The sequence below is a fragment of the Bos indicus x Bos taurus genome, chromosome 14 (assembly GCF_003369695.1).
Source record: "Bos indicus x Bos taurus breed Angus x Brahman F1 hybrid chromosome 14, Bos_hybrid_MaternalHap_v2.0, whole genome shotgun sequence".
Taxonomy (NCBI): domain Eukaryota; kingdom Metazoa; phylum Chordata; class Mammalia; order Artiodactyla; family Bovidae; genus Bos; species Bos indicus x Bos taurus.
The window spans coordinates 73,655,565-73,680,806 of NC_040089.1; the positions used below are offsets into that span (position 1 = coordinate 73,655,565).

The 25,242-nt window shown below is 38.6% G+C and overlaps 1 protein-coding gene across 1 annotated transcript in view; it reads left to right on the top strand.

Moving 5' to 3' along the window:
- The window catches only part of PIP4P2 (phosphatidylinositol-4,5-bisphosphate 4-phosphatase 2), a 73,910-nt gene that overhangs the window by 21,437 nt on the left and 27,231 nt on the right, over window positions 1-25,242 (top strand). The window contains exons 2-4 of the mRNA XM_027561588.1: window positions 8,317-8,465; window positions 20,154-20,260; window positions 21,753-21,876. Of these exons, the coding sequence (XP_027417389.1) occupies window positions 8,317-8,465; window positions 20,154-20,260; window positions 21,753-21,876 (380 nt within the window). The remainder of the gene's footprint in view (window positions 1-8,316; window positions 8,466-20,153; window positions 20,261-21,752; window positions 21,877-25,242) is intronic.

Below are 25,242 nucleotides of genomic sequence, written 5' to 3' on the forward strand. Positions count from 1 at the left end.
TAAACCTACATAAAGTAACAAAAGACCTGTATGCAGAAAACTATAAGACACTGATAAATAAAATATAACATGAACAGATGGAGAGATATAATATGTTCTTATGTTGGAAGAAGCAATATTGTGAAAATGACTATACTGCCTAAAGCAATCAGCATATTCAATGCAATCTCTATCAAATTATCAATGGTGTTTTCATAGAACTAGAACAAAAACATTTTACAATTTGTGTGGAATCACAAAAGACCCCAAATAGCCAAAGCAATCTTTCTGAAAGAAAAACAGATTGGAGAAATCAGCCTGACTTCAGACTCTACTACAAAGCTACAGTCATCAAGACAGTATGGTATTGGCACAAAAACAGAAATATGGACCAATGGAAAAATATATATAACCTAGAGATAAACCCACACATATGTGTGTACCTTATCTTTGAGAAAGGATGCAAGAATATACAGTGGAGAAAAGCTAGCCTCTTCAACAAGTGGCGCTGGGAAAACTGGAGAGCTACATGTAAAACAATGAAATTAGAATACTTCTTAACACCATATGAAAATAATAAACTCAGACTGGATTAACAACTTAAGTGTAATACCATAAAGTATAAAACCTGGGTTCAATACCTGGGCCAGAGAGATCCCCTGGAGAAGGAAATGGTAACCCAGTCCAGTATTCTTGCCTGGGAAATCCTAGACAGAGGAGCCTGGCAGACTACAGTCTATGGGGTTGCAAGAGTTGGACATGACTGAGCAACTAAACCACCACATGAAGCTCTTAGAAGAAAACACGGGTGTTTGAAAAGACCCTGATGCTGGGAAAGATTGAAAGCTGGAGGAGAAGGGGATTACAGAGGATGAGATGGTTGGATGGCATCACAGACTCAATGGACATGAGTCTGAGTAAACTCCGGGAGTTGGTGATGGACAGGGAGGCCTGGCCTCGCAAAGAGTTAGACACGACTGAGCAACTGAACTGAACTGATACTCTTTGACATAAATCACAGCAGGATCCTATCTGACCCACCTCCTAGAGTAGTGGAAACAATAACAAAGATAAACAAATGGGACCTAATTATACTTAAACGCTTTTGCACAGCAAAGGAGACTATAAATAAGGTGAAAACACAACCTTCAGATTGGGAGAAAATAATTGTAAACAAAGCCACTGACAATGGATTAATCCGCCAAATATATACAAAATATACATGCATGCAGCTCAATATCAGAAAAACAAATAATTCAATAAAAAAATTGACAGAAGACATACAGACATTTCTCCATGGAAGACATACAGAGGGCCAATAAACACATGAAATGATGCACAAGATCACTCATTAGTAGAGAAATGCAAGTCAAAACTAAAATGAGGTATCATCTGACACCAATCAGAATGACCATCATTAAAAATTCTACAAATAAATGCTGGAGAAGATGTGGAGAAAAGGGAATCCTCCTGCACTGTTGGTGGAAATACAAACTTATATAGCCATTGTGGAGAACAGTATGGAGATTCCATAAAAAACTTAAGAATAAATCTACCATATCGCCAAGCAATCCTACTACTGTACATATACCCTGAGAAAACCACAATTCAAAAAGGCACATGTGCCCCAGTGTTCATTTCAGCACTATTTACAAGAGCCAGGACATGGAATCAACCTAGATGTCCATCAACAGATGAATGGATGAAGAGGATTGAAATATTGCTCAACCATCAGTTCAGTTCAGTTCAATCACTCAGTCGTGTCCAACTCTTTGTGACCCCGTGAATCGCAGCACACCAGGCCTCCCTGTCCATCACCAGCTCCCGGAGTTCACCCAAACTCATCTCCATTGAGTCGGTGATGCCATCCAGCCATCTCATTCTCTGTAATCCCCTTATCCTCCTGCCCCCAATCCCTCCCAGCATCAGGGTCTTTTCAAATGAGTCAACTCTTTGCATCAGCTGGCCAAAGTATTGGAGTTTCAGCTTTAGCATCAGTCCTTCCAATGAACACCCAGGACTGATCTCCTTTAGGATGGACTGGTTGGATCTCCTTGCAGTCCAAGGAACTCTCAAGAGTTCCAACACCACAGCTCAAAAGCATCAATTCTTCGGTGCTCAGCTTTCTTCACAGTCCAACTCTCACATCCATACATGACCACTGGAAAAACCATAGCCTTGACTAGATGGACCTTTGCTGGAAAATAAAATGGAACAAATTTGAGTCTGTTGTAGAGAGGTGGATGAACCTAGGGTGAAATGAAACAAATAACGTATATTAAAACATATATATGGAATCTAGAAATAGAGTACTGTTGAACCTATTTGCATGCAAGAAATGGAGACACGGATGTAGAGAATGATCTTGTGGCAAGGAAAGCAGAGGATGGGGCAAATTGGGAAAACAGCATTGACATATATACACGATCATGCGTGAAACAGATGGCTAGTGAGAAGCTGCAGTATGATACAGGGAGCCCGGTCTGGAGCTGGGACAGACAGAGGGTGTGTATATCAGATCAGATCAGGCGCTCAGTCGTGTCCGACTCCTTGCGACCCCATGAAGCGCAGCACGCCAGGCCTCCCTGTCCATCACCAACTCCCGGAGTTCACTCAGACTCACGTCCATGGAGTCAGTGATGCCATCCAGCCATCTCATCCTCTGTCGTCCCCTTCTCCTCCTGCCCCCAATCCCTCCCAGCATCAGAGTCTTTTCCAATGAGTCAACTCTTCACATGAGGTGGCCAAAGTACTGGAGTTTCAGCTTTAGCATCATTCCTTCCAAAGAAATCCCAGGGCTGATCTCCTTCAGAATGGACTGGTTGGATCTCCTTGCAGTCCAAGGGACTCTCAAGAGTCTTCTCCAACAACACAGTTCAAAAGCATCAATTCTTCGGCGCTCAGCCTTCTTCACAGTCCAACTCTCACATCCATACATGACCACAGGAAAAACCATAGCCTTGACTAGGCAGACCTTTGTTGGCAAAGTAATGTCTCTGCTTTTGAATATGCTATCTAGGTTGGTCATAACTTTCCTTCCAAGGAGTAAGCGTCTTTTAATTTCATGGCTGCAGTCACCATCTGCAGTGATTTTGGAGCCCAGAAAAATAAAGTCTGACACTGTTTCCCCATCTATTTCCCATGAAGTGGTGGGACCGGATGCCATGATCTTCGTTTTCTGAATGTTGAGCTTTAAGCCAACTTTTTCACTCTCCACTTTCACTTTCATCAAGAGGCTTTTGAGTTCCTCTTCACTTTCTGCCATAAGGGTGGTGTCATCTGCATATCTGAGGTTATTGATATTTCTCCTGGCAGTCTTGATTCCAGCTTTGTGTTTCTTCCAGTCCAGCATTTCTCATGATGTGCTCTGCATATAAGTTAAATAAGCAGGGTGGCAATATACAGCCTTGACATACTCCTTTTCCTATTTGGAACCAGTCTGTTGTTCCATGTCCAGTTCTAACTGTTGCTTCCTGACCTGCATACAAATTTCTCAAGAGGCAGATCAGGTGGTCTGGTATTCCCATCTCTTTCAGAATTTTTCACAGTTTATTGTGATCAACACAGTCAAAGGCTTTAGCATAGTCAATAAAGCAGAAGTAGATGTTTTTCTGGAACTCTCTTGCTTTTTCCATGATCCAGTGGATGTTGGCAATTTGAACTGTGGTTCCTCTGCCTTTTCTAAAACCAGCTTGAACATCAGAAAGTTCAGGGTTCACATATTGCTGAAGCCTGGCTTGGAGAATTTTGAGCATTATATATATATATATATATATATATATATATATATATATATATATATATATATAAATTATGACTGATTTTCATTGTTGTATAGCAGGAACCAACACAATGTTGTAAAGCAATTTTCCTCCAATTAAAAAATAAATTAAAAAAAAAATTTAGTAATTTAGTGGAACATAATTGAAACATGACTTCCAAGAGGGACCAACCAGCTGGTGCTGATGTCTCTGAGCTCTGGAGAAAGACTTTATATACCTGGGGAACGTGCTGCGAGTCCCTTCTTTTTTCTTTAACCTTGCAGTTTCTGTTTAATCACCTCTATTAACAGAATATAAGCTGCAGCCAACTGGCAAAGAAAAAATGTGGTTTGCAGAGTTTTAGTTCCAGTATGACAAAGTGTAGAATGTGAATTTGGAGCTGAGAGTTGATAACCTAATAGCTAGCTCATTTACCTTGCAAACTGGCTTTAGCCAGATGAATCCTTCTGAGAGAATAATGGTTCTAGAAGAACCAAGGAGTCTCTTGGAATAATCTTATTCCTTTGGTTTCAGAGAGGGTAGGAACAGAAGGTGGTCTTCCCTTTCTTTGTGTTGAGCTGGACTGGAGACATTTTATACAGAAAGTACGTATTCCATAGCACCTGGGTGCACCCTGTCCCTATCTTGACTCTTTACAAAGATCCTATGAGGAGATAAAGCCAGAGTTTTCCTTACTGGCTGGTTCTTTATACTTTTCTTGCTCATCTTATAATCATAGTGTTATAAAATATCTCTTAGTTTAATCTGACGTTACTTTTCGATTCCAATACAATATCTTTGTCAAGAGCCTGAACGACTGCATATAAAGAGTATATTAGTGAAGTAAGTGAATTAAACTGGACAATATTGTCATTGCAGAGATTTATAAAGGGATAACTGAGGTAATAAAGACCAGAGTTCTACAGCAAAACATTTTCAACCTTTAAAATGCTGTATCTGGGTACATCTGGTAAAAAATGAAGTAGGGATTATTTTACCAGAATGACTTAGCTGGAAAGAGGGACTTTTTTGGCATGAAATAGATACGTTTCAGGTCATTGTTTATGATGGGAAAGTGTAATTTGATCACTTGGGTTTACAGAATAATAATGGCTCTTTTTGAGTGCTTTAAGGAAGACCATTATGTGTGCCTTGTGGTGTATATTATTTTATCGAGTCTGTTTTTCTATGAAATTTTTATCATGAACTAATTGTTTATTCATATCATATTCTAATCTTCATTTTCCCTGAGTATTCTTTCTTATCCCCAAATCCCCTTTAACTAGTCCTTACGTCTTTTCCATATATTAAATCATTATTCATTAAGAGAAGTAGCTTTCATCATGGAGAGACCTCTAGGGAAGAGTCAGCTCTTGGTTTTGCTGAAGTGCTGTATAAAAGTCTATCCAAAAGGTAGAATTTTAGGGCTTCAGTTTTATCTTCCATAAAATGAATAAATTAGGCTATGTATTAGACTAAGATTGCATAAATTTCTAACATTGTATAATTCTGGAACTTTGTAGGGGGTGGTTTCAGCTTTGAAGACTACTGCTCTAATAAATACTGTTCATATGGAGGAAAAAGATTTTTCACATAGACAACCTCCATAGAAAAAATGATCATTGTTTAAATAACAAGTAAGACTCTTCCAAAATGAAGAACTTTTGTGTCTCTTAATATCCAATGATCCCACATTCTGAAATTGCCGTGGACTTTTTATCCAGGGCAAACATTTAAAATAGATATAATAGTGGTGATCTGTTGGCTGCTTTAAAGTGAAAGGAAATAAAATGAACCATCTAAGTTGCTAATTACTGCAGGTTTACAGACTGTGACACAAATTTCTAGAATCACAAGTCCTTTTCAAGAGGAGTTGTAGTTGTAGGTAAAGGTTTCCTTAAGATAAAAGTACAAGATATATCTCTAAATCAGTTTAGGGCTGAAATAACGGACAGAAAATTGAATCGGTAGGCCTGAAAGCACTGTTTAGTGGAGCAATTAGGCTGTAACATCTGTCATTCTATTGATCTCTTGGATTGATTGTACTTATATGGTGGACCAGGCCAGTGTCTCCTAATCCCCTCCCGGTCTCTGCATGTTTTGGAGAGGTTAGTCTACATGTAGGAGAAAGCCTTTTTCACAATCAAGCTGTGCTCCGGTGCTAGGATCCCAGCTCCTCTTTAAGGAGAGTGGTGGTAATATACTTAGTGTCACTTTCCCAAGAGAAATAGATGAGTCCATTAAATTTCAGTGATTCACTTATTCACCCACCATTCATTCCATAAATGTGTAGTGAGCATCTGCCATAGACCAGGCACTATGACAAGCACTGAATCTGACCTGAGCAAGTCAGATATGGCCCTAGCCTCGTGGAGGCTTTAGTCTCTCCCATGAGTCCCATTAGACTTCTCATCCTCACTCATTCTTTACACATTCCTTCGATTTCCCAAACCTCCAGAAGGTTTGAGCGTATTTTTGTCATTGAAAGTTTTTCTTTTTTTACAGGGTAAAAATTAAGTAGTGCAAATCTTAAAGGAAAAGTTCACAGGATTTTGTTGGTTCTGATAGACTTCAAATGCTTCAGAAGATCAACCATTGAACTCTTTAGGAGATTCCATTGAGCAAAACTTTTGCCTGTTGAAATGGATGGATTTTGCCATCCTTATTTGTGGCTTTAATATGTGGCCTTTCCCCCTCATCCTCAAGGCAAAAGAAGAAGCTTTTATTAATAATGGTATTGCTAATATTATTAAAACAATATTTATTGTTGCATACCAGGCAGTGTGTCTTGAATTTCTAGTAAGGTGTGTATTCTATTTGCCGGGACAATCCTTTCTTTATTGAGTTCTGATAAAGTAATCTACAAATTGCAAGGGCTCAAATGTACTGCTAACACATTGATCCTTTAACCCATTTTTTTCTTCTTCATTAATACATTACAGGTCACTGTGTATGAGCCTTAAATTCTTCCAAGGATTTAAAACTATTTTTATAATTTAGATATCTATAGCTTCTTTTTAAGTTCAGTGTTTGGCAGAATTCTGGTATAAGCCTCCCAGAGATGTGTGCATATTATCATTTCCAATGTGGCCTCTTTCAGAGCCTTGGCTGCTGCAGAAATTTGGCTTATTATGAATATTTGAATGAATATCACTTGTTGCTAATCCTTTTTAAGTCTAAAAATATCTCCATGATGTACCCCAAGCATGCCAGGTGTAAGATGTGGTATTTTGAACATACCATAATGTGCTGTTCTCTAACTCAGTTCTATCAGCTCAAAGTATCACAGAGTTCAGAATCTAATCCAGTGGATAGAAAAATCTCTATTTCAAAAATATCTCCTTTCATGATTAGCTACAGTGATTGTATTTTATAGTGTCACAGAAGCCTCTGAATGTATCAGTTCTCTTTACCGGGGATTCGATCATGTATTGAGGTGTAGCCTTTTCTAGGTGGCCTGTGACAAGACTTTGCCTTGAAAGGGCCTCCTATGCCTGCAGTTAAAATAGCCACACAATGAGGTTAGGCAAGTCCCCTTTAGAAATTCCATCCTGGTATAGTATATTTAATTTCCTTTCCTCTGACTTTTGTAACAAATAATACTTCTGGTTGAGGAACACAATTCTGAAGTTGGGCTTCTACCCTTTACCCAATCACCCAATCGGTCAACTTAAGGACTCTCAAAAAACAGTGTGTCTGTGTGTGTGCATGTATGTTTGTGTGTGTGTGCTTGTGTATCTTTGTATTCTGGGAATTTTCAAACACACACAAAGTAGTAAGAAGAAAATATCTTCTGTGTCTTTATATTCATAAATATCATCATTTTGCTGCTTTTGTTTCATCTATTAAACCATTTTTTTCTTGCAGCATTTCTACTAAATCCCAAGTAACATATTTTTACCCATAAATACATTGAAGCATTTCCTAGAATTTTAATGTTAGGTGAAAGTTTGAGACAAAAATTGTTGAATTTATTTCATTCTTGTTTTTGTCTGAAACTAGCATAGTTCCATTAAATTAGAACATGTTCCTTGTTGATAAGTTTAGTTTTCCTAAGTTCATTTTTATCTCTTCTTGACTGCCACCAAACCCCTGTTTTGTTCTTGTCATACTCAGCAGTTATTACACTGGTTCTAGTATAAACAGAGCTCAGCAACTACACCATTTATGCATATATATAAGTGATTTAGAAACTCTGTCCTCATTGACTATTTCTGTTTCATAGGAGTCAGATCATTAGTGTAAGATTTTTTACTTTAGACATAAATCATCACTTTCCTATTATAAACTCTAGGCATTTGCACATGGGAATGGAGTGGATGGTTTGAGTATAGGCTAATAAAAGGTGTGAACCCAGGTAAGTGTGATTTGGATTTTAGGAGTTAGGAATTATTCTACTTTATGATATAGTTCTATGTGTGTTTCTGTTCTGAAACTATATAATGTTGGCCAGCTTTAAAAACATAAAGAACCGGAGATATTTATTAATAGATTCCTGCTTTACTTCTATTGCTCATATGCTCAAATCAGTCGTAATAGCTCTGAGACTCTGATTCGGTGGCTACTGTCTTTTCAGCGGAACTCCCGCCTCCGTATACAGCCATTGTCAGCCCAGATGCCAGCGGAATCCCAGTCATAAACTGCCGTGTGTGCCAGTCTCTCATCAATTTGGATGGCAAGCTTCACCAGCATGTGGTTAAGTGCACAGTTTGCAATGAAGCTACGGTAAGTGGGGATTTTCATTAATAAAGCCCAAATTATTATTTAAAACCTTGTCCCTAAAAAAGTGTGTCAATAATGTTACTTAAAAGTAGATGTGGGCTGGATACAGAGATGGCCTTTTTTTTTTTTTTTAATGTTTCTTTCTTCTCTCTGGCTGTTTCTCTTTTATCATACAAGGATGCCTCCAGTGTTTAAAGCTAACTCCATTATGAAAATTTCATGAGGAATTATTTAAATGTAATGCCATTTGGCTCTTTATTTTCAAAAATAAGGCTGAATGTGAACAATCGTTTATAATTATCTTCAGTGTTATCCACATCGGAACTGAATCTATTCTGGTTTTTACCAAAATGAAATATACTGAAGTTCCTATAAATGTGAACTTTGTACTTCTTATGTGGAAAATTATTTAAACTTGTTTACACCTGTAGGATATATAGTTTTTCTGGGACTTTGTGACTGTGAGTTTGTTACTGACATTTGTGTTGAAGTGCTTATTAACAGCTTGTATATTATTCCATTTTTTATATTAATTTAGTGAAATATTTTAAAAATTTAAGGGCATTTTTTTTTCCTGAACTTTGGGAAGAGCAACTAAATTTTAAGTAAGATTTTTAAGATTTTAAGTAATAAACTGGTTAAGTGTATACTGGTTAAATTAAATATATTTCTGCTTTCATGGTTAGGCTTTAGTTTAAAATTTTCAATCTCTCAAAATTTGGAATTAATTAATAATTTTATTTTTGGCATTTGCATTTTTTTCTCCTTAGAAAAAGTCTTTAAAAAGTCAACCAATGATTATTGTGTCTCTAAGAACCATAAAAGATGAATATGGAGGACTTTATATGTTTTATGGAAAAGTTATAAAATAAAACCTTCAGTCATGAAGCAATATATTTCATTTTTATAAGGGATATCATTTAGGGAACTTTATTTTATAAATAAATCATACCTACAAAACCAGCTATTTTCTTTTTCAGTTGAACACTTAAATATACGTACATGCTAAGTCACTTCATTTGTGTCTGACTCTTTCCAGAGGAGCCTGTGGACTGTTGCCTGCCAGGCTCCTCTGTCCATGGGATTCTCCAGGCAAGAATACTGGAGTGGGTTGCCATGCCCTCCTCCAGGGGATCTCCCCAAGCCAGGGTTTGAACCCGCATCTCTTACCTCTCCTGCATTGGCAGGCAGGCTCTTTATCATTAGTGCTACCTGGGAAGCCTGAGAGCATTCCTTAAAGTGTTGGGTTCTCTCTTTCCACCTTATTTTCCTCCCTTGTAATATTACTAACTCCATACAAGGCAATCTAATTAAATATTATTCATTTTCTCTAGAATATTCACAATTATTTACGTTTCTTTATTTATTAGGGGTAGTAATCATGTAAAGTGTTAGTTGCTCAGTCGTGTCCAGCTCTTTGCCACCTGAAGGACTGTAGCCCACCAGGCTCTTCTGTCCACAAAATACTCCAGGCAAGAATATTGGGAGTGGGCTGCCATTCCCTTCTCCAGGGGATCTTCCCAACCCAAGGATCAAACCCGGGTCTACCTGCATTGCAGGCAGATACTTTACCATCTTAATGGGAGAAAGCAAAGAAGAATTAAAGAACCTCTTGATGAAAATGAAAGAGGAGAGTGAGAAAGATGGCTTAAAACTCACCATTCAAAAAACTAAGATCATGGCATCTGGTCCCATCACTTCATGGCAAATAGATGGGGGGAAATGGAAACAGTTACAGACTTGATTTTCTTGGGCTCCAAAGTGACATTGGATGGTGACTGCAGCCATGAAATTAAGACACTTGCTCCTTGGAAGAAAAATTATGAGAAACCTAGACAGCATATTTTAAAAAGCAGACACATCACTTTGCCTACAAAGATTCCTCTAGTCAAAGCTATGGGTTTTCCAGTATCCATGTAAGGAGGTGAGAGTTGGACCATAAAGAAGTTTGAGCGACAAAGAATTGGTGCTTTTGAACTGTGGTGCTGGAGAAGACTCTTGAGAGTCCCTTGGACAGCAAGGGGAACAAACCAGTCAATCCTAAAGGAAATCAGCTCTGAATTTTCATTGGAAGGACTGATGCTAAAGCCTAAACTCCAATACTTTGGCCACCTGATGCTAAGAGCTGACTCATTGGGAAAGACCCTGATGCTGGGAAAGATTGAAGGTAGGAGGAGAAGGGGATGATAGAGGAGGAGATGGTTGGATGGCATCATTGACTTGATGGACGTAAGTTTGAGCAAACTCTGGGAGATAGTAAAAGACAGGGAAGCCTGGCGTGCTGCAGTCCAAGCGGTCACAGTCAGTCAGACATATCTGAGTGACTGAACAACAACCAATCATATAAAAATTCCAGTCCAGTTTTCTTTATGTCCTGCTGCTAAGTCGCTTCAGTCGTGTCCGACTCTGTGCGATCCCATACACAGCAGCCCACCAGGCTCCCCCATCCCTAGGATTCTCCAGGCAAGAACACTGGAGTGGGTTGCCATTTCCTTCTCCAATGCGTGAAAGTGAAGTCACTCAGTTGTGTCCAACTCTTAGCGACTGCATGGACTGCAGCCCACCAGGCTCCTCCGTCCATGGGATTTTCCAGGCAAGAGTACTGGAGTGGGCTGCCATTGCCTTCTCCGTCTTTATGTCCAGAAGTAGCCAAATTTTATTGATCCTGTATGAACTCATCACTTCAGAGAACTGGATTTAGACTGTTGGTTAAATCCACAGTGACACATCTATCAAGGGAATCACTATCTCTGGCAGCTGTAGCCTTATAAAATCTATTTCCTAAAAAATGAAACTTGAAAGTCGAAATTGCTTCTTGATCCATCGACTGCAGAATGGATGTTGTGTTAGCAAGCATGAAAAACAACTTAATTTTATTGTACATCTCCATAAGAGCTCTTGGGTGACCAGGTGCATTATCAATAGGAGGTAGTATTTTGAAAGGAATCTTTTTTCAGCTGTAGGTTTCAACAGTGGACTTAGAATGTTCAATAAACCATTCTGTAAACAGATGTGCTGTCGTCCAGACTTTGTTCTAGTGGCAGTGCAGTTTTAGCATAATTCTTTAAGGGCCCTGGGATTTTCAGAACGGTAAATGAGCGTTGGCTTCGACTTAGTCACCAGCTGCATTAGCCCCTAGCAAGAGAGTCAGCCTGTCCTTTGAAGCTTTGAAATCAGGCACTATTTTTTCCTTTTTGTCTATGAAGATCCTGCTGCTGCTGCTGCTGCTGCTAAGTCGCTTCAGTTGTGTCCGACTCTGTGCGACCCCACAGACGGCAGCCCACCAGGCTTCCCCGTCCCTGGGATTCTCCAGGCAAGAACACTGGAGTGGGTTGCCATTTCCTTCTCCAATGCATGAAAGTGAAAAGTGAAAGTGAAGATCCTAGATAACATGTTTTTACTATATAGGGAAGAAGAAAATATGTTGAAACTATGTTGTTTAGTGTAGCCACTTTCATTAATTAGCTTAGCTAGATCTTCTGAATAGCTTGCTGCAGTTTCTACATCAGAACTTGTTACTTTACCTTGCAATTTTTTTTTTTTTACTGAAGTATGATTTACAATGTTGTATTAGTTTGAAAGTGAAAGTGAAAGTCGCTCAGTTGTGTCTGACTCTTTTCGACCCCATGGACTGTACAGTCCATGGAATTCTCCAGGCCACAATACTGGAGTGGGTAGCCTTTCCCTTCTCCAGGGGATCTTAGCAACCCAGGGGTCAAACCCAGGTCTCCCTAATGGCAGGCGGACTCTTTACCAGCTGAGCCACCAGAGAAGCCCAAAAATACTGGAGTCGGTAGCCTATCCCTTCTCCAGCAGATCTTCCTGATCCAGGCATCAAACCGGGGTCTCCTGCATTGCAGGGGGATTCTTTACCAGCTGAGATACTTCGAAGTGTATAGCAAAGTGATTCATATATATATATATATATATATATATATATACATAATTTTCATCTTCATTTACCTTATAGGTTATTATAAAATATTGAGTGTATTCTCTGTGCTATACAGTTGGTACTTATTGGTTATCTGTTTTATATATGGTATGTATGTGTATTTAATCCAAAACTCCTAATTTATCCTTCATTCCTCCACCTTTTCCACTTTGATGACCATCAGTTTGTTTTCTACGTCTATGGGTCTATTTATATTTTGCATATAACTTCATTTGTATCATTTTTTTCAGACTGCATGTACAAGCAATAATGTATGATATGGGCCTTTTTTTTTTTGCCTGACATTTCACTTAGTATGATAATGTCTAGGGCCATCCATGTGGCTGCATATGGCATTATTTATTCTTTTTATGGCTGGGTAACATTCCATTGTCAGTCAGTCAGTTGCTCAGTCATGTCCCACCAGGCTCCTCTGTCCATGGAATTCTCTAGGCAAGAATACTGGAGTGGGTTGCCATTGCCTTCTCCAGGGGATCTTCCCAACCCATGGAGAACCCCTGGTTCAATCCAGGATAGAACCCGAATCTCCTGCATTGCAGGGAGATTGTTTACTGTCTGAGCCACCAGGGAAGCTCTGTCAACATGTTTACTTAATGGTAAATATGAATTTAGAGAAATTAACACAAATTCTGGTTCTTGATACTTTATATTGTATAGCAATATATTCTGGATATTTTATATTGTCAGATTCTATTATAATATCGTTTAATAAATTACAGTTGACGTATTGCTGACTTATACATATTTCTCCCAAGGTTATTTACTTAAAATTTTTAAATCTTAAAAAAAACACATATTGTAGACTTATAGAAAGCTAGAACAATAATAGTACATAGTATGGAGAATTCCCATAGGGTAGGTTCTTTACCCACATTCTGTAAATATTGATATTTTACAAAGTAGCTTTCTGTCTCCAAATAAATAAATAATTTTTTAAGAACCTTTTAAGGTAATTGTGGACATTGTGCACTTCAAGCCCTAAATATGTGAATTTCCTTAAAAAAATAAAAAGAGCATTCACTTATATAATTATAGTAAATTATAAAATCAGAAATTAACATTGATATAATAGTTATCTAATCTTTTGACTTAATTCATGATTTTTTTAATATTTATTTTTATGTATTTATTTGGCTGTCCTGGGTCTTAGTTGTAGCACACAGGACCTTTAGTTGTGCATGTGGGATCTAGCTCCCTGGCCAGTTAGCAAACCCCAGCTCTGTGCAGAGTCTTAGTCGTTGGACCGCTGGGAGTGTCCCGAGTTAATTCATGTTTGCCCAATTGTTTCAGTGAAAAAAGAAAATCAGATCCAGAAGTCAATTAAAAAATATTTTTAAAATTTAAATACATTTAATATGTTATATAATATATAAATATAAGTATATTTAATACTATTAAAATTATAAAAATATATACAAATTATATATTGCATTTGGTTACTATGTTTCTTTAATCTTCCTTAATCTGAAATTTAGTCTTCTATTGCCTTGACAATTTTGAAGAGTACAGGTAAGATATTATTTTTTTTAAATTACTTTTATTTTATTTTTAAACTTTACATAATTGTATTAGTTTTGCCAAATATCAAAATGAATCCGCCACAGGTATACATGTGTTCCCCATCCTGAACCCCTCCTCCCTCCCCATACCATCCCTCTGGGTCGTCCCAGTGCACCAGCCCCAAGCATCCAGTATCGTGCATCGAACCTGGACTGGCATCTCATTTCATACATGATATTTTACGTTTCCATGCCATTCTCCCAAATCTTCCCACCCTCTCCCTCTCCCATAGAGTCCTTAAGACTGTTCTATACATCAGTGTCTCTTTTGCTGTCTCGTACACAGGGTTATTGTTACCATCTTTCTAAATTCCATATATATGCGTTAGTATACTGTATTGGTGTTTTTCCTTCTGGCTTACTTCACTGTGTATAATAGGCTCCAGTTTCATCCACCTCATTAGAATTGATTCAAATGTATTCTTTTTAATGGCTGAGTAATACTCCATTGTGTATATGTACCACAGCTTTCTTATCCATTCATCTGCTGATGGACATCTAGGTTGCTTCCATGTCCTGGCTATTATAAACAGTGCTGCGATGAACATTGGGATACACGTGTCTCTTTCCCTTCTGGTTTCCTCAGTGTGTATGCCCAGCAGTGGGATTGCTGGATCATAAGGCAGTTCTATTTCCAGTTTTTTAAGGAATCTCCACACTGTTCTCCATAGTAGCTGTACTAGTTTGCATTCCCACCAACAGTGTAAGAGAGTTCCCTTTTCTCCACACCCTCTCCAGCATTTATTATTTGTAGACTTTTGGATCGCAGCCATTCTGACTGGTGTGAAATGGTACCTCATAGTGGTCTTGATTTGCATTTCTCTGATAATGAGTGATGTTGAGCATCTTTTCATGTGTTTGTTAGCCATCTGTATGTCTTCTTTGGAGAAATGTCTATTTAGATCTTTGGCCCATTTTTTGATTGGGTCATTTATTTTTCTGGAGTTGAGCTGTAGGAGTTGCTTGTATATTTTTGAGATTAGTTGTTTGTCGGTTGCTTCATTTGCTATTATTTTCTCCCATTCTGAAGGCTGTCTTTTCACCTTGCTAATAGTTTCCTTTGATGTGCAGAAGCTTTTAAGGTTAATTAGGTCCCATTTGTTTATTTTTGCTTTTATTTCCAATATTCTGGGAGGTGGGTCATAGAGGATCCTGCTGTGATGAATGTCAGAGAGTGTTTTGCCTATGTTCTCCTCTAGGAGTTTTATAGTTTCTGGTCTTACGTTGAGATCTTTAATCCACTTTGAGTTTATTTTTGTGTATGGTGTTAGAAAGTGTTCTAGTTTCATTCTTTTACAAGTGGTTGACCAGATTTCCCAGCACCACTTGTTAAAGAGATTGTCTTTAATCCATTGTATATTCTTGCCTCCTTTGTCAAAGATAAGGTGTCCATATGTGCGTGGATTTATCTCTGGGCTTTCTATTTTGTTCCATTGATCTATATTTCTGTCTTTGTGCCAGTACCATACTGTCTTGATAACTGTGGCTTTGTAGTAGAGCCTGAAGTCAGGTAGGTTGATTCCTCCAGTTCCATTCTTCTTTCTCAAGATCGCTTTGGCTATTCGAGGTTTTTTGTATTTCCATACAAATTGTGAAATTATTTGTTCTAGCTCTGTGAAGAATACTGTTGGTAGCTTGATAGGGATTGCATTGAATCTATAAATTGCTTTGGGTAGTATACTCATTTTCACTATATTGATTCTTCCAATCCATGAACATGGTATATTTCTCCATCTATTAGTGTCCTCTTTGATTTCTTTCACCAGTGTTTTATAGTTTTCTATATATAGGTCTTTAGTTTCTTTAGGTAGATATATTCCTAAGTATTTTATTCTTTCCGTTGCAATGGTGAATGGAATTGTTTCCTTAATTTCTCTTTCTGTTTTTTCACTATTAGTGTATAGGAATGCAAGGGATTTCTGTGTGTTGATTTTATATCCTGCAACTTTACTATAGTCATTGATTAGTTCTAGTAATTTTCTGGTGGAGTCTTTAGGGTTTTCTATATAGAGGATCATGTCATCTGCAAATAGTGAGAGTTTTACTTCTTCTTTCCAATTTGGATTCCTTTTATTTCTTTTTCTGCTCTGATTGCTGCAGCCAAAACTTCCAAAACTATGTTGAATAGTAATGGTGAAAGTGGGCACCCTTGTCTTGTTCCTGACTTTAGAGGAAATGCTTTCAATTTTTCACCATTGAGGATAATGTTTGCTGTGGGTTTGTCATATATAGCTTTTATTATGTTGAGGTATGTTCCTTCTATTCCTGCTTTCTGGAGAGTTTTTATCATAAATGGATGTTGAATTTTGTCAAAGGCTTTCTCTGCATCTATTGAGATAATCATATGGTTTTTGTTTTTCAATTTGTTAATGTGGTGTATTACATTGATTGATTTGTGGATATTGAAGAATCCTTGCATCCCTGGGATAAAGCCCACTTGGTCATGGTATATGATCTTTTTAATGTGTTGTTGGATTCTGATTGCTAGGATTTTGTTTAGGATTTTTGCATCTATGTTCATCAGTGATATTGGCCTGTAGTTTCTTTTTTTGTGGGATCTTTGTCAGGTTTTGGTATTAGGATGATGGTGGCCTCATAGAATGAGTTTGGAAGTTTACCTTCCTCTGCAATTTTCTGGAAGAGTTTGAGCAGGATAGGTGTTAGCTCTTCTCTAAGTTTTTGGTAGAATTCAGCTGTGAAGCTGTCTGGACCTGGGCTTTTGTTTGCTGGAAGATTTTTGATTATAGTTTCAATTTCTGTGCTTGTGATGGGTCTGTTAAGGTTTTCTATTTCTTCCTGGTCGAGTTTTGGAAAGTTGTACTTTTCTAAGAATTTGTCCATTTCTTCCACGTTGTCCATTTTATTGGCATATAATTGTTGATAGTAGTCTCTTATGATCCTTTGTATTTCTGTGTTGTCTGTTGTGATCTCTCCATTTTCGTTTCTAATTTTATTGATTTGATTTTTCTCCCTTTGTTTCTTGATGAGTCTGGCTAATGGTTTGTCAATTTTATTTATCCTTTCAAAGAACCAGCTTTTGGCTTTGTTGATTTTTGCTATGGTTTCTTTTGTTTCTTTTGCATTTATTTCTGCTCTAATTTTTAAGATTTCTTTCCTTCTACTAACCCTGGGGTTCTTCATTTCTTCCTTCTCTAGTTGCTTTAGGTGTAGCGTTAGGTTATTTATTTGACTTTTTTCTTGTTTCTTGAGGTGTGCCTGTATTGCTATGAACTTTCCCCTTAGGACTGCTTTTACCGTGTCCCACAGGTTTGGGTTGTTGTGTTTTCATTTTCATTCGTTTCTATGCAAATTTTGATTTCTTCTGTGATTTCTTCTGTGATTTGTTGGTTATTCAGCAGCGTGTTGTTCAGCCTCCATATGTTGGAATTTTTAATAGTTTTTCTCCTGTAATTGAGATCTAATCTTACTGCATTGTGGTCAGAAAAGACGCTTGGAATGATTTCTATTTTTTTGAATTTACCAAGGCTAGCTTTATGGCCCAGGATGTGATCTATCCTGGAGAAGGTTCCATGTGCGCTTGAGAAAAAGGTGAAATTCATTGTTTTGGGATGAAATGTCCTATAGATATCAATTAGGTCTAACTGGTCTATTGTATCATTTAAAGTTTGTGTTTCCTTGTTAATTTTCTGTTTAGTTGATCTATCCATAGGTGTGAGTGGGGTATTAAAGTCTCCCACTATTATTGTGTTATTGTTAATTTCTCCTTTCATACTTGCTAGCATTTGTCTTACATACTGTGGTGCTCCCGTGTTGGGTGCATATATATTTATAATTGTTATATCTTCTTCTTGGATTGATCCTTTGATCATTATGTAGTGACCTTCTTTGTCTCTTTTCACAGCCTTTGTTTTAAAGTCTATTTTATCTGATATGAGTATTGCTACTCCTGCTTTCTTTTGGTCCCTATTTGCATGGAAAATCTTTTTCCAGCCCTTCACTTTCAGTCTGTATGTGTCCCCTGTTTTGAGGTGGGTCTCCTGTAGACAACATATGTAGGGGTCTTGTTTTTGTATCCGTTCAGCCAGTCTTTGTCTTTTGGTTGGGGCATTCAACCCATTTACGTTTAAGGTAATTACTGATAAGTATGATCCCAATGCCATTTACTTTATTGTTTTGGGTTTGAGTTTATACATACAGGTAAGATATTCTGTAGAATGTTCCTTGTTCGGGTTTGTCTGATGCTCTCTCATGATTAGATTCAGCTTATACATCTTTGGCAAGTATGCCACAGGAGTGGTGTTCTGTTCCTCTCTCTGCACTATAGCTTATTTACTTTAACAAGCTTACATCCTTGTAATGAAAGGAGTGTTTTCTTTTGTGTTACTTAGTCTAGCTTTTAAATTTACTGTGAAGAAATACTTGCATTAAGAGCTATAATAAGTCTCAAATTTGTGATAAGCTCCTCTTTCCCTACTATTCTTCTTGAGCTTGCTTTCCTCAGACATGTGCAGAAACCCTTGGCCAGGCAGATAGATGATCCTGTCTTGTGAACTTCAAATGGAAAACAATTCCAGGCCAATACAAACTAATTTTGAAACATGCCCTTCATAATTCAATCTCTGCGGTCCCCCAGATTTTATAGAGTGTTTCCAAATACTTGAGCTGTTTAAAATCACTTATGATTCATCGCTAATTATTAGAGAAATACACATCAAAGCTACAATGAGTTCACACCTGTCAGAATGGCCATTATTAAAAAGACTACAAGTAATAATTGCTGGAGAGGGTGTGGAGAAAAAGGGACCCTCATGCACTGTTTGGAGAAGGCAATGGCCACACACTCCAGTACTCTTGCCTGGAAAATCCCATGGACAGAGGAGCCTGGTAGGCTGCAGTCCATGGGGTCGCGAAGAGTCGAACACGACTGAGCAACTTCATTTTCACTTTTCACTTTCATGCATTGGAGAAGGAAATGGCAACCCACTCCGGTGTTCTTGCCTGGAGAATCCCAGGGATGTCGGAGCCTGGTGGGCTGCCGTCTATAGGGTCGCACAGAGTCGGACACGACTGAAGCAACTTAGCAGCAGCAGCATGCGCTGTTAGTGGGAATGGAAACTGGTGCAGCCACTATGGAAAAGAGTGTGGCAGGTTCCTCAAAAAAACTAAAATCAGAGTTGCCATATGATCAAGCAGTTCTACTCTTGGGCGTATATCTAGTCATATATCTAAACTGGAAAGGTAGAATAGCAGCACTGTTTACCATAGCCAAGACATGGAAACAGCCTAAACATCCACTGATGGATGGATGGATACAGAAGAGGTGAGATATACATATGTCTAGACCTAGAGATTACCATACTAAGAGAAGTAAGTCAGAAAGACAAAGGCAAACACCATCTGATGCCATTTACAAGTGGCAAGTCTAAGACATGATACAGAAACAGACTCACAGACATGGAGGACAGACTTGCGCTTGTCAAAGGGCAGGGGGTTGGAAGGGAAGGACTGGGAGGTTGGGACTAGCAGATGCGAACTCTTAGACCCAGCAGGGGTCCCCAGTGTCCCCAGCCCCTGGGCCACGGACTGGTGCTGGTCTGTGGCCTGTCAGGAACTGGGCCACGCTGCAGGAGGTGAGTGCGGCAGAGTGAGCAAAGCTCCCTCTATATTTGCAGCTGCTCCCCATCGCTCACATTATTGCCTGAATTCCACCTCTTGTCATATCAGCAGCAGGACAATGAATGTAATACACCTGAAACATCTGGCACCGCACCCTCCCCCCAGGCTATGGAAAAATTGTCTTCCACAAAACGAGCCCCTGGTACCAAAAAGGATGTGGACCGCTGGTATATATGATGGGTACACAAGGCACTACTGTATAGCACCAGGGACTATATTCACTATTCTGTCAGCAAACCATGATGGAAGAGAATGTGAAACATTCCATCAACAAACCATGATGGAAGAGAATATGAAAAAGAATATGTATGTGTATGACCAAGTCACTTTGCTGTACAGTGGAAGTTAACACAATGTTGTGAATCAACTATATTTCAATGAAATAAATCATTTATGATGCAATTTTCCTTAATTTGTACTTTGGTAGCACTATGTGCAGCTTTAGATTTTTAGGATTCATTTCCTCTTTATACACAAGCAAGCTTTGGCAATCTGTACTTCAGTTAATTCGCTTCGTTTGTATTTTCTTCTCTTATCTAGCCAATCAAAAATCCCCCAGCAGGGAAGAAATACGTTAGATGCCCTTGTAATTGTCTCCTCATTTGTAAGGACACATCACGGCGAATAGGATGTCCAAGACCCAATTGGTAAGACATAAAGATTCATCTATTCATTCATTTGTTCATTTGACAAGTCCTTATTAAAGATTCATTATGTGGCAGGGTTTGTTCTAAACAGTCTTTATCCTCAAAGTAATTATAAGACCTTCAGTATTTTTTCTTTGTTAAAGGAGTGATACTGCTTAGTTTGAAATTAATGGTTACAAGTATTCATAAACCAATATTCTTGAATGAACAATTCAAGTTATCTTGATGTTATATAACTATTTAATGCACTGTAATAAATCAGTGACTCATTATATTTAACTAAAAATAACTGATTAGTTTATCTTTGAACCTTTGACATATTTCATCTTGATTTGGAAGTGTTTTAGTAATCATTGTGCACTTTACCACATGTTAATACACTAGTCTTTGCTAAGTATGAGTGAGTGAGTGAGTGAAGTTGCTCAGTCGTGTCCGACTCTTTGCTATCCCATGGACTGTAGCCCACCACAATCCTCCGTCCATGGGATTTTCCAGGCAAGGATACTGGAGTGGGTTGCCATTTCCTTCTCCAGGAGATCTTCCTGACCCAGGGATTGAACCCAGGTCTCCCGCATTGTAGGCAGACGCTTTACCGTCTGAGCCACCAGGGAAGTCCTTGTTAAGTATAATCTACTTAAATAAATTCTATAGTTATTTGCCCCTGCCAAATGCCATATGTAGTGCCCAAACAGGAGTATATCAAAACCTTAACTGTACTTTTTCCCTGTGATTTCTGTCATTTTTAATGTTAGTCAGTTGAAACCCTAGGTAATGGTAGCGGGGGAAACAGAAAGGAAAGGAGCCTACCATTTTCTTTTCTGTCCAACTCTTATTAAATACATATTAAGGAGTACTGGCCTACCCAGAAAAATTTTGTTTGACTCAGCACTTTGGTATCTTCATGGCTCACATATAAATGTTAATTTAGAATATTTTAACTTCTTTAGTCTTTTATCAAACTCAGGTTGTCTTCCTAGATAGGATAAGATAAGGTAAGATGAGGAATGATAAGATTTGAAATTATATGGAGCAGTTAAATGGTTCCTAAGGGCTTCCCTGGTGGCTCAGAGGTTAAAGTGTCTGCCTGCAATGCGGGAGACCCAGGTTCAATCCCTGGGTCGGGAAGATCCCCTGGAGAAGAAAATGGCAACCCACTCCAGTACTCTTGCCTGGAGAATCCCATGGAGGGAGGAGCCTGGTAGGCTACAGTCCATGGGGTCGCAAAGACTGGACGCAACTGAGTGACTTCACTATACTCACTCACTAAGGTGATTTGATTAGGTCCAATTCCATCTTATTTTGTTACTTTTAAAATATTGACTATTGCTATTTTCTATGATTTTGGCCCTAAAAGCTGAAACTTAATTCACTTAATTTATAAAGCAAGAGTATCTTATTTTCAATGCTGTATCACATGTTTGGGCCGTATATTATAGGTTTTGCCCTCTCTCCATTTGTGGGATAATGAGGTTTTCCCTTTCTCTTTCCACAGTAGACGCATAATTAACCTTGGCCCAGTAATGCTTGTTTCTGAAGAGCAGCCCGCTCAACCTGCATTGCCCGTGCAACCAGAAGGTACAAGGGTCGTGTGTGGGCACTGTGGAAACACATTCCTGGTATGTAACAAGACATCTGTCAGAGACATCAGTCTGTTCAATGTAGGTCATGATCACACAGATTTGACCACTGCTTGTAGTCTTATAGTTTGGTCCAAGTGCAAATTGACCAACAGATTAAAATAAAGCCTTTTTTTAAAGAAAGATAGTTAATCAGAACTGCAGTTAATAATATACTGCATTATTTGTAAATTACATATAAGGTGAATCCTCTGACTCATTCATTTGCAAAAAGGGCCTCTCTGGATAGGCCAATAATAAACAAGCACCTTGTCCTCTAGGCAGAGCAACTTGGGTATCTTGGCTTAGTGAGCAATTGAACCTACCTCCTACCCTCACCTCCTTAGTAGAGCACAAAACGTACAGCCTCATGCAATGGCCTTGCTTGATTCTAGATTCAAGAAATATTCTTATTACAATTTATCAAAATTTTTCTGATTTTTAAATATGAAACTTGGAGTTAAGGGAATAAACTCAGTTCATTTCAGTTCAGTCTCTGAGTCCAGCTGTTTGCAACCCCATGGACTGCAGCACGCCAGGCTTCCCTGTCCATCACCAACACCCAGAGCTTGCTCAAACTCATGTCCATTGAGTCAGTGATGCCATCCAACCATCTCATCCTCTGTCATCCCCTTCTCCTCCTGCCTTCAATCTTTCCCAGAATCAAGGTCTTTTCAAATGAGTCAGTTCTTCACATTGGGTGGCCAAAGTATTGGAGTTTCAGCTTCAGCATCAGTCCCTCCAATGAGTATTCAGCACTGATTTCCTTTAGGATTGACTGGTTGGATCTCCTTGCAGTCCAAGGGACTCTCAAGAGTCTTCTCCAACACCACAGTTCAAAAGCATCAATTCTTCAGAACTCAGCCTTCTTTATGATCCAACTCTCACCTCCGTACATGAGTACTGGAATAACCATAGCTTTGACAATACGGACCTTTATTGGTAAAGTAATGTCTCTGCTTTTTAATATGCTATTGAACTTTCTCATAGCTTTTCTTCCAAGGAGCAAGTGTCTTTTAATTTCATGGCTGCACTTACCATCTTCAGTGATTTTGGAGCCCAAAAAAATAAAGTCTGACACTGTTTCCACTGTTTCCCTATCTATTTCCCATGAAGTGATGGGACTGGGTGCCGTGATCTTCGTTTTCTGAATGCTGAGCTTTAAGCCAACTTTTTCACTCTCCTCTTTCACTTTCATCAAGAGGCTTTTCAGTTCCTCTTCACTTTCTGCCATAAGGGTGGTGTCATCTGCATATCTGAGGTTATTGATATTTCTCCCGGCAATCTTGAGTCCAGCTTGTGTTTCTTCCAGTCCGGTGATTCTCATGATGTACTCTGCATGTAAGTTAAATAAGCAGGGTGACAATATACAGCCTTGACATACTCCTTTTCCTATTTGGAACCAGTCTGTTGTTCCGTGTCCAGTTCTAACTGTTGCTTCCTGACCTGCATACAAATTTCTCAAGAGGCAGATCAGGTGTTCTGGTATTCCCATCTCTTTCAGAATTGTCCACAGTTTATTGTGATCTACACAGTCAAAGGCTTTGGCATAGTCAATAAAGCAGAAATAGATGTTTTTCTGGAACTCTCTTGCTTTTTCCATGATCCAGTGGATGTTGACAATTTGATCTCTGGTTCATCTGCCTTTTCTATAACCAGCTTGAACATCAGGAAGTTCACAGTTCACATATTGCTGAAGCCTGGCTTGGAGAATTGTGAGCATTCCTTTACTAGCATGTGAGATGAGTGCAATTGTGCAGTAGTTTGAGCATTCTTTGGCATTGCCTTTCTTTGGGATTGGAATGAAAACTGACCTTTTCCAGTCCTGTGGCCACTGTTGAATTTCCCAAATTTGCTGTCATATTGAGTGCAGCACTTTCACAGCATCATCTTTTAGGATTTGAAATAGCTCAACTGGAATTCCATCACCTCCACTAGCTTTGTTCTTAGTGATGCTTTCTAAAGCCCACTTGACTTCACATTCCAGGATGTCTGGCTGTAGGTCAGTGATCACACCATCGTGATTATCTGGGTCGTGAAGATCTTTTTTGTACAGTTCTTCTGTGTATTCTTGCCACCTCTTCTTAATATCTTCTGCTTCTGTTAGGTCCCTACCATTTCTGTCCTTTATCGAGCCCATCTTTGCAAACCACATTATAAGTGAGCTGACTTCAGTTGTTCAAAAATAAATATTGAGTGTGTACCAGACACTGGGTTACATGCTTGGGAAACAGGAAAGTGCAGTTCCTGCCCTCATGGGATTTTCCAATAATAGCAGGAGAAAGACAGTTAAAACAAGAATTATGTGCTGGAAAATCCCATGAACGGAGGAGCCTGGTGGGCTGCAGTCCATGGGGTCGCCAGGAGTCAGACACGACTGAGCAACTTCACTTTCACTTTTCACTTTCATGCATTGGAGAAGGACATGGCAACCCACTCCAGTGTTCTTGTCTGGAGAATCCCAGGGACGTCGGAGCCTGGTGGGCTTCCATCTATGGGGTCGCACAGAGTCAGACATGACTGAAGCAACTTAGCATCAGCAGCACCAGCAGCATTTAGGCTGCAGCAGGGAAATACAGAATGTTCTTAGTGTATATATAGAAGCATCTAGGCTAGCTGAAGTGACATTATCCTAAGAGTAATGGAAAGCTAAAACAGAGATTTATAATTAAAATGTATTTGTGGATGTTATGTATATAATTTATTGCATATGGGCAAGTCTGAAGAGACATAAGATATTTAGGCTTTATTATTCAGAAAAATGATGACAGTGGTTATGAATAGCATAAAGAATTTGAGAGAGAATTGGCCAAACTGATATTAGGATAGATAAGGGTATGAGGAAAAAATAAAATTAAAAACAGCTGTTATAAAGCTTTATATTTAATTTTTGGAATCATCTAGAAATGAATTCTAGAGAATGATCTAAGTCAAGAGGTTAAATAGATATATGTGACATAACTTTATACATTTATGCGTAAAAAATTTGGGGTTTAAATATTTTCCCCTTGGAAGAAAATCACTAAGTTTTATGTAAGCCAGAAATGAACTTGTAACTTACTTAACATTCAGTGCAAGCACGTGAATCTTATTAGCATAGTAATTATGATTTTAAAATTTTATGTCTTTGGCAGGAACGGGTGTTTTGTATTAACACCCATGGTATTTAAAGATGATTTCAAAATTCCCAGAAAACAAAGTTTTTGGTGATACTTCTAGGGTGGCTATTACCTTTGAGAGTCTCAGACTAATGATGGATGCTGAGGGTTACAAAGAATAAGCCCTCCATTCTCACTTGAGAACATCACCTCATCATTATTATTATTATGCCAATCCAAGTAATCTTAGATTCTCCGTGTTAGTCTT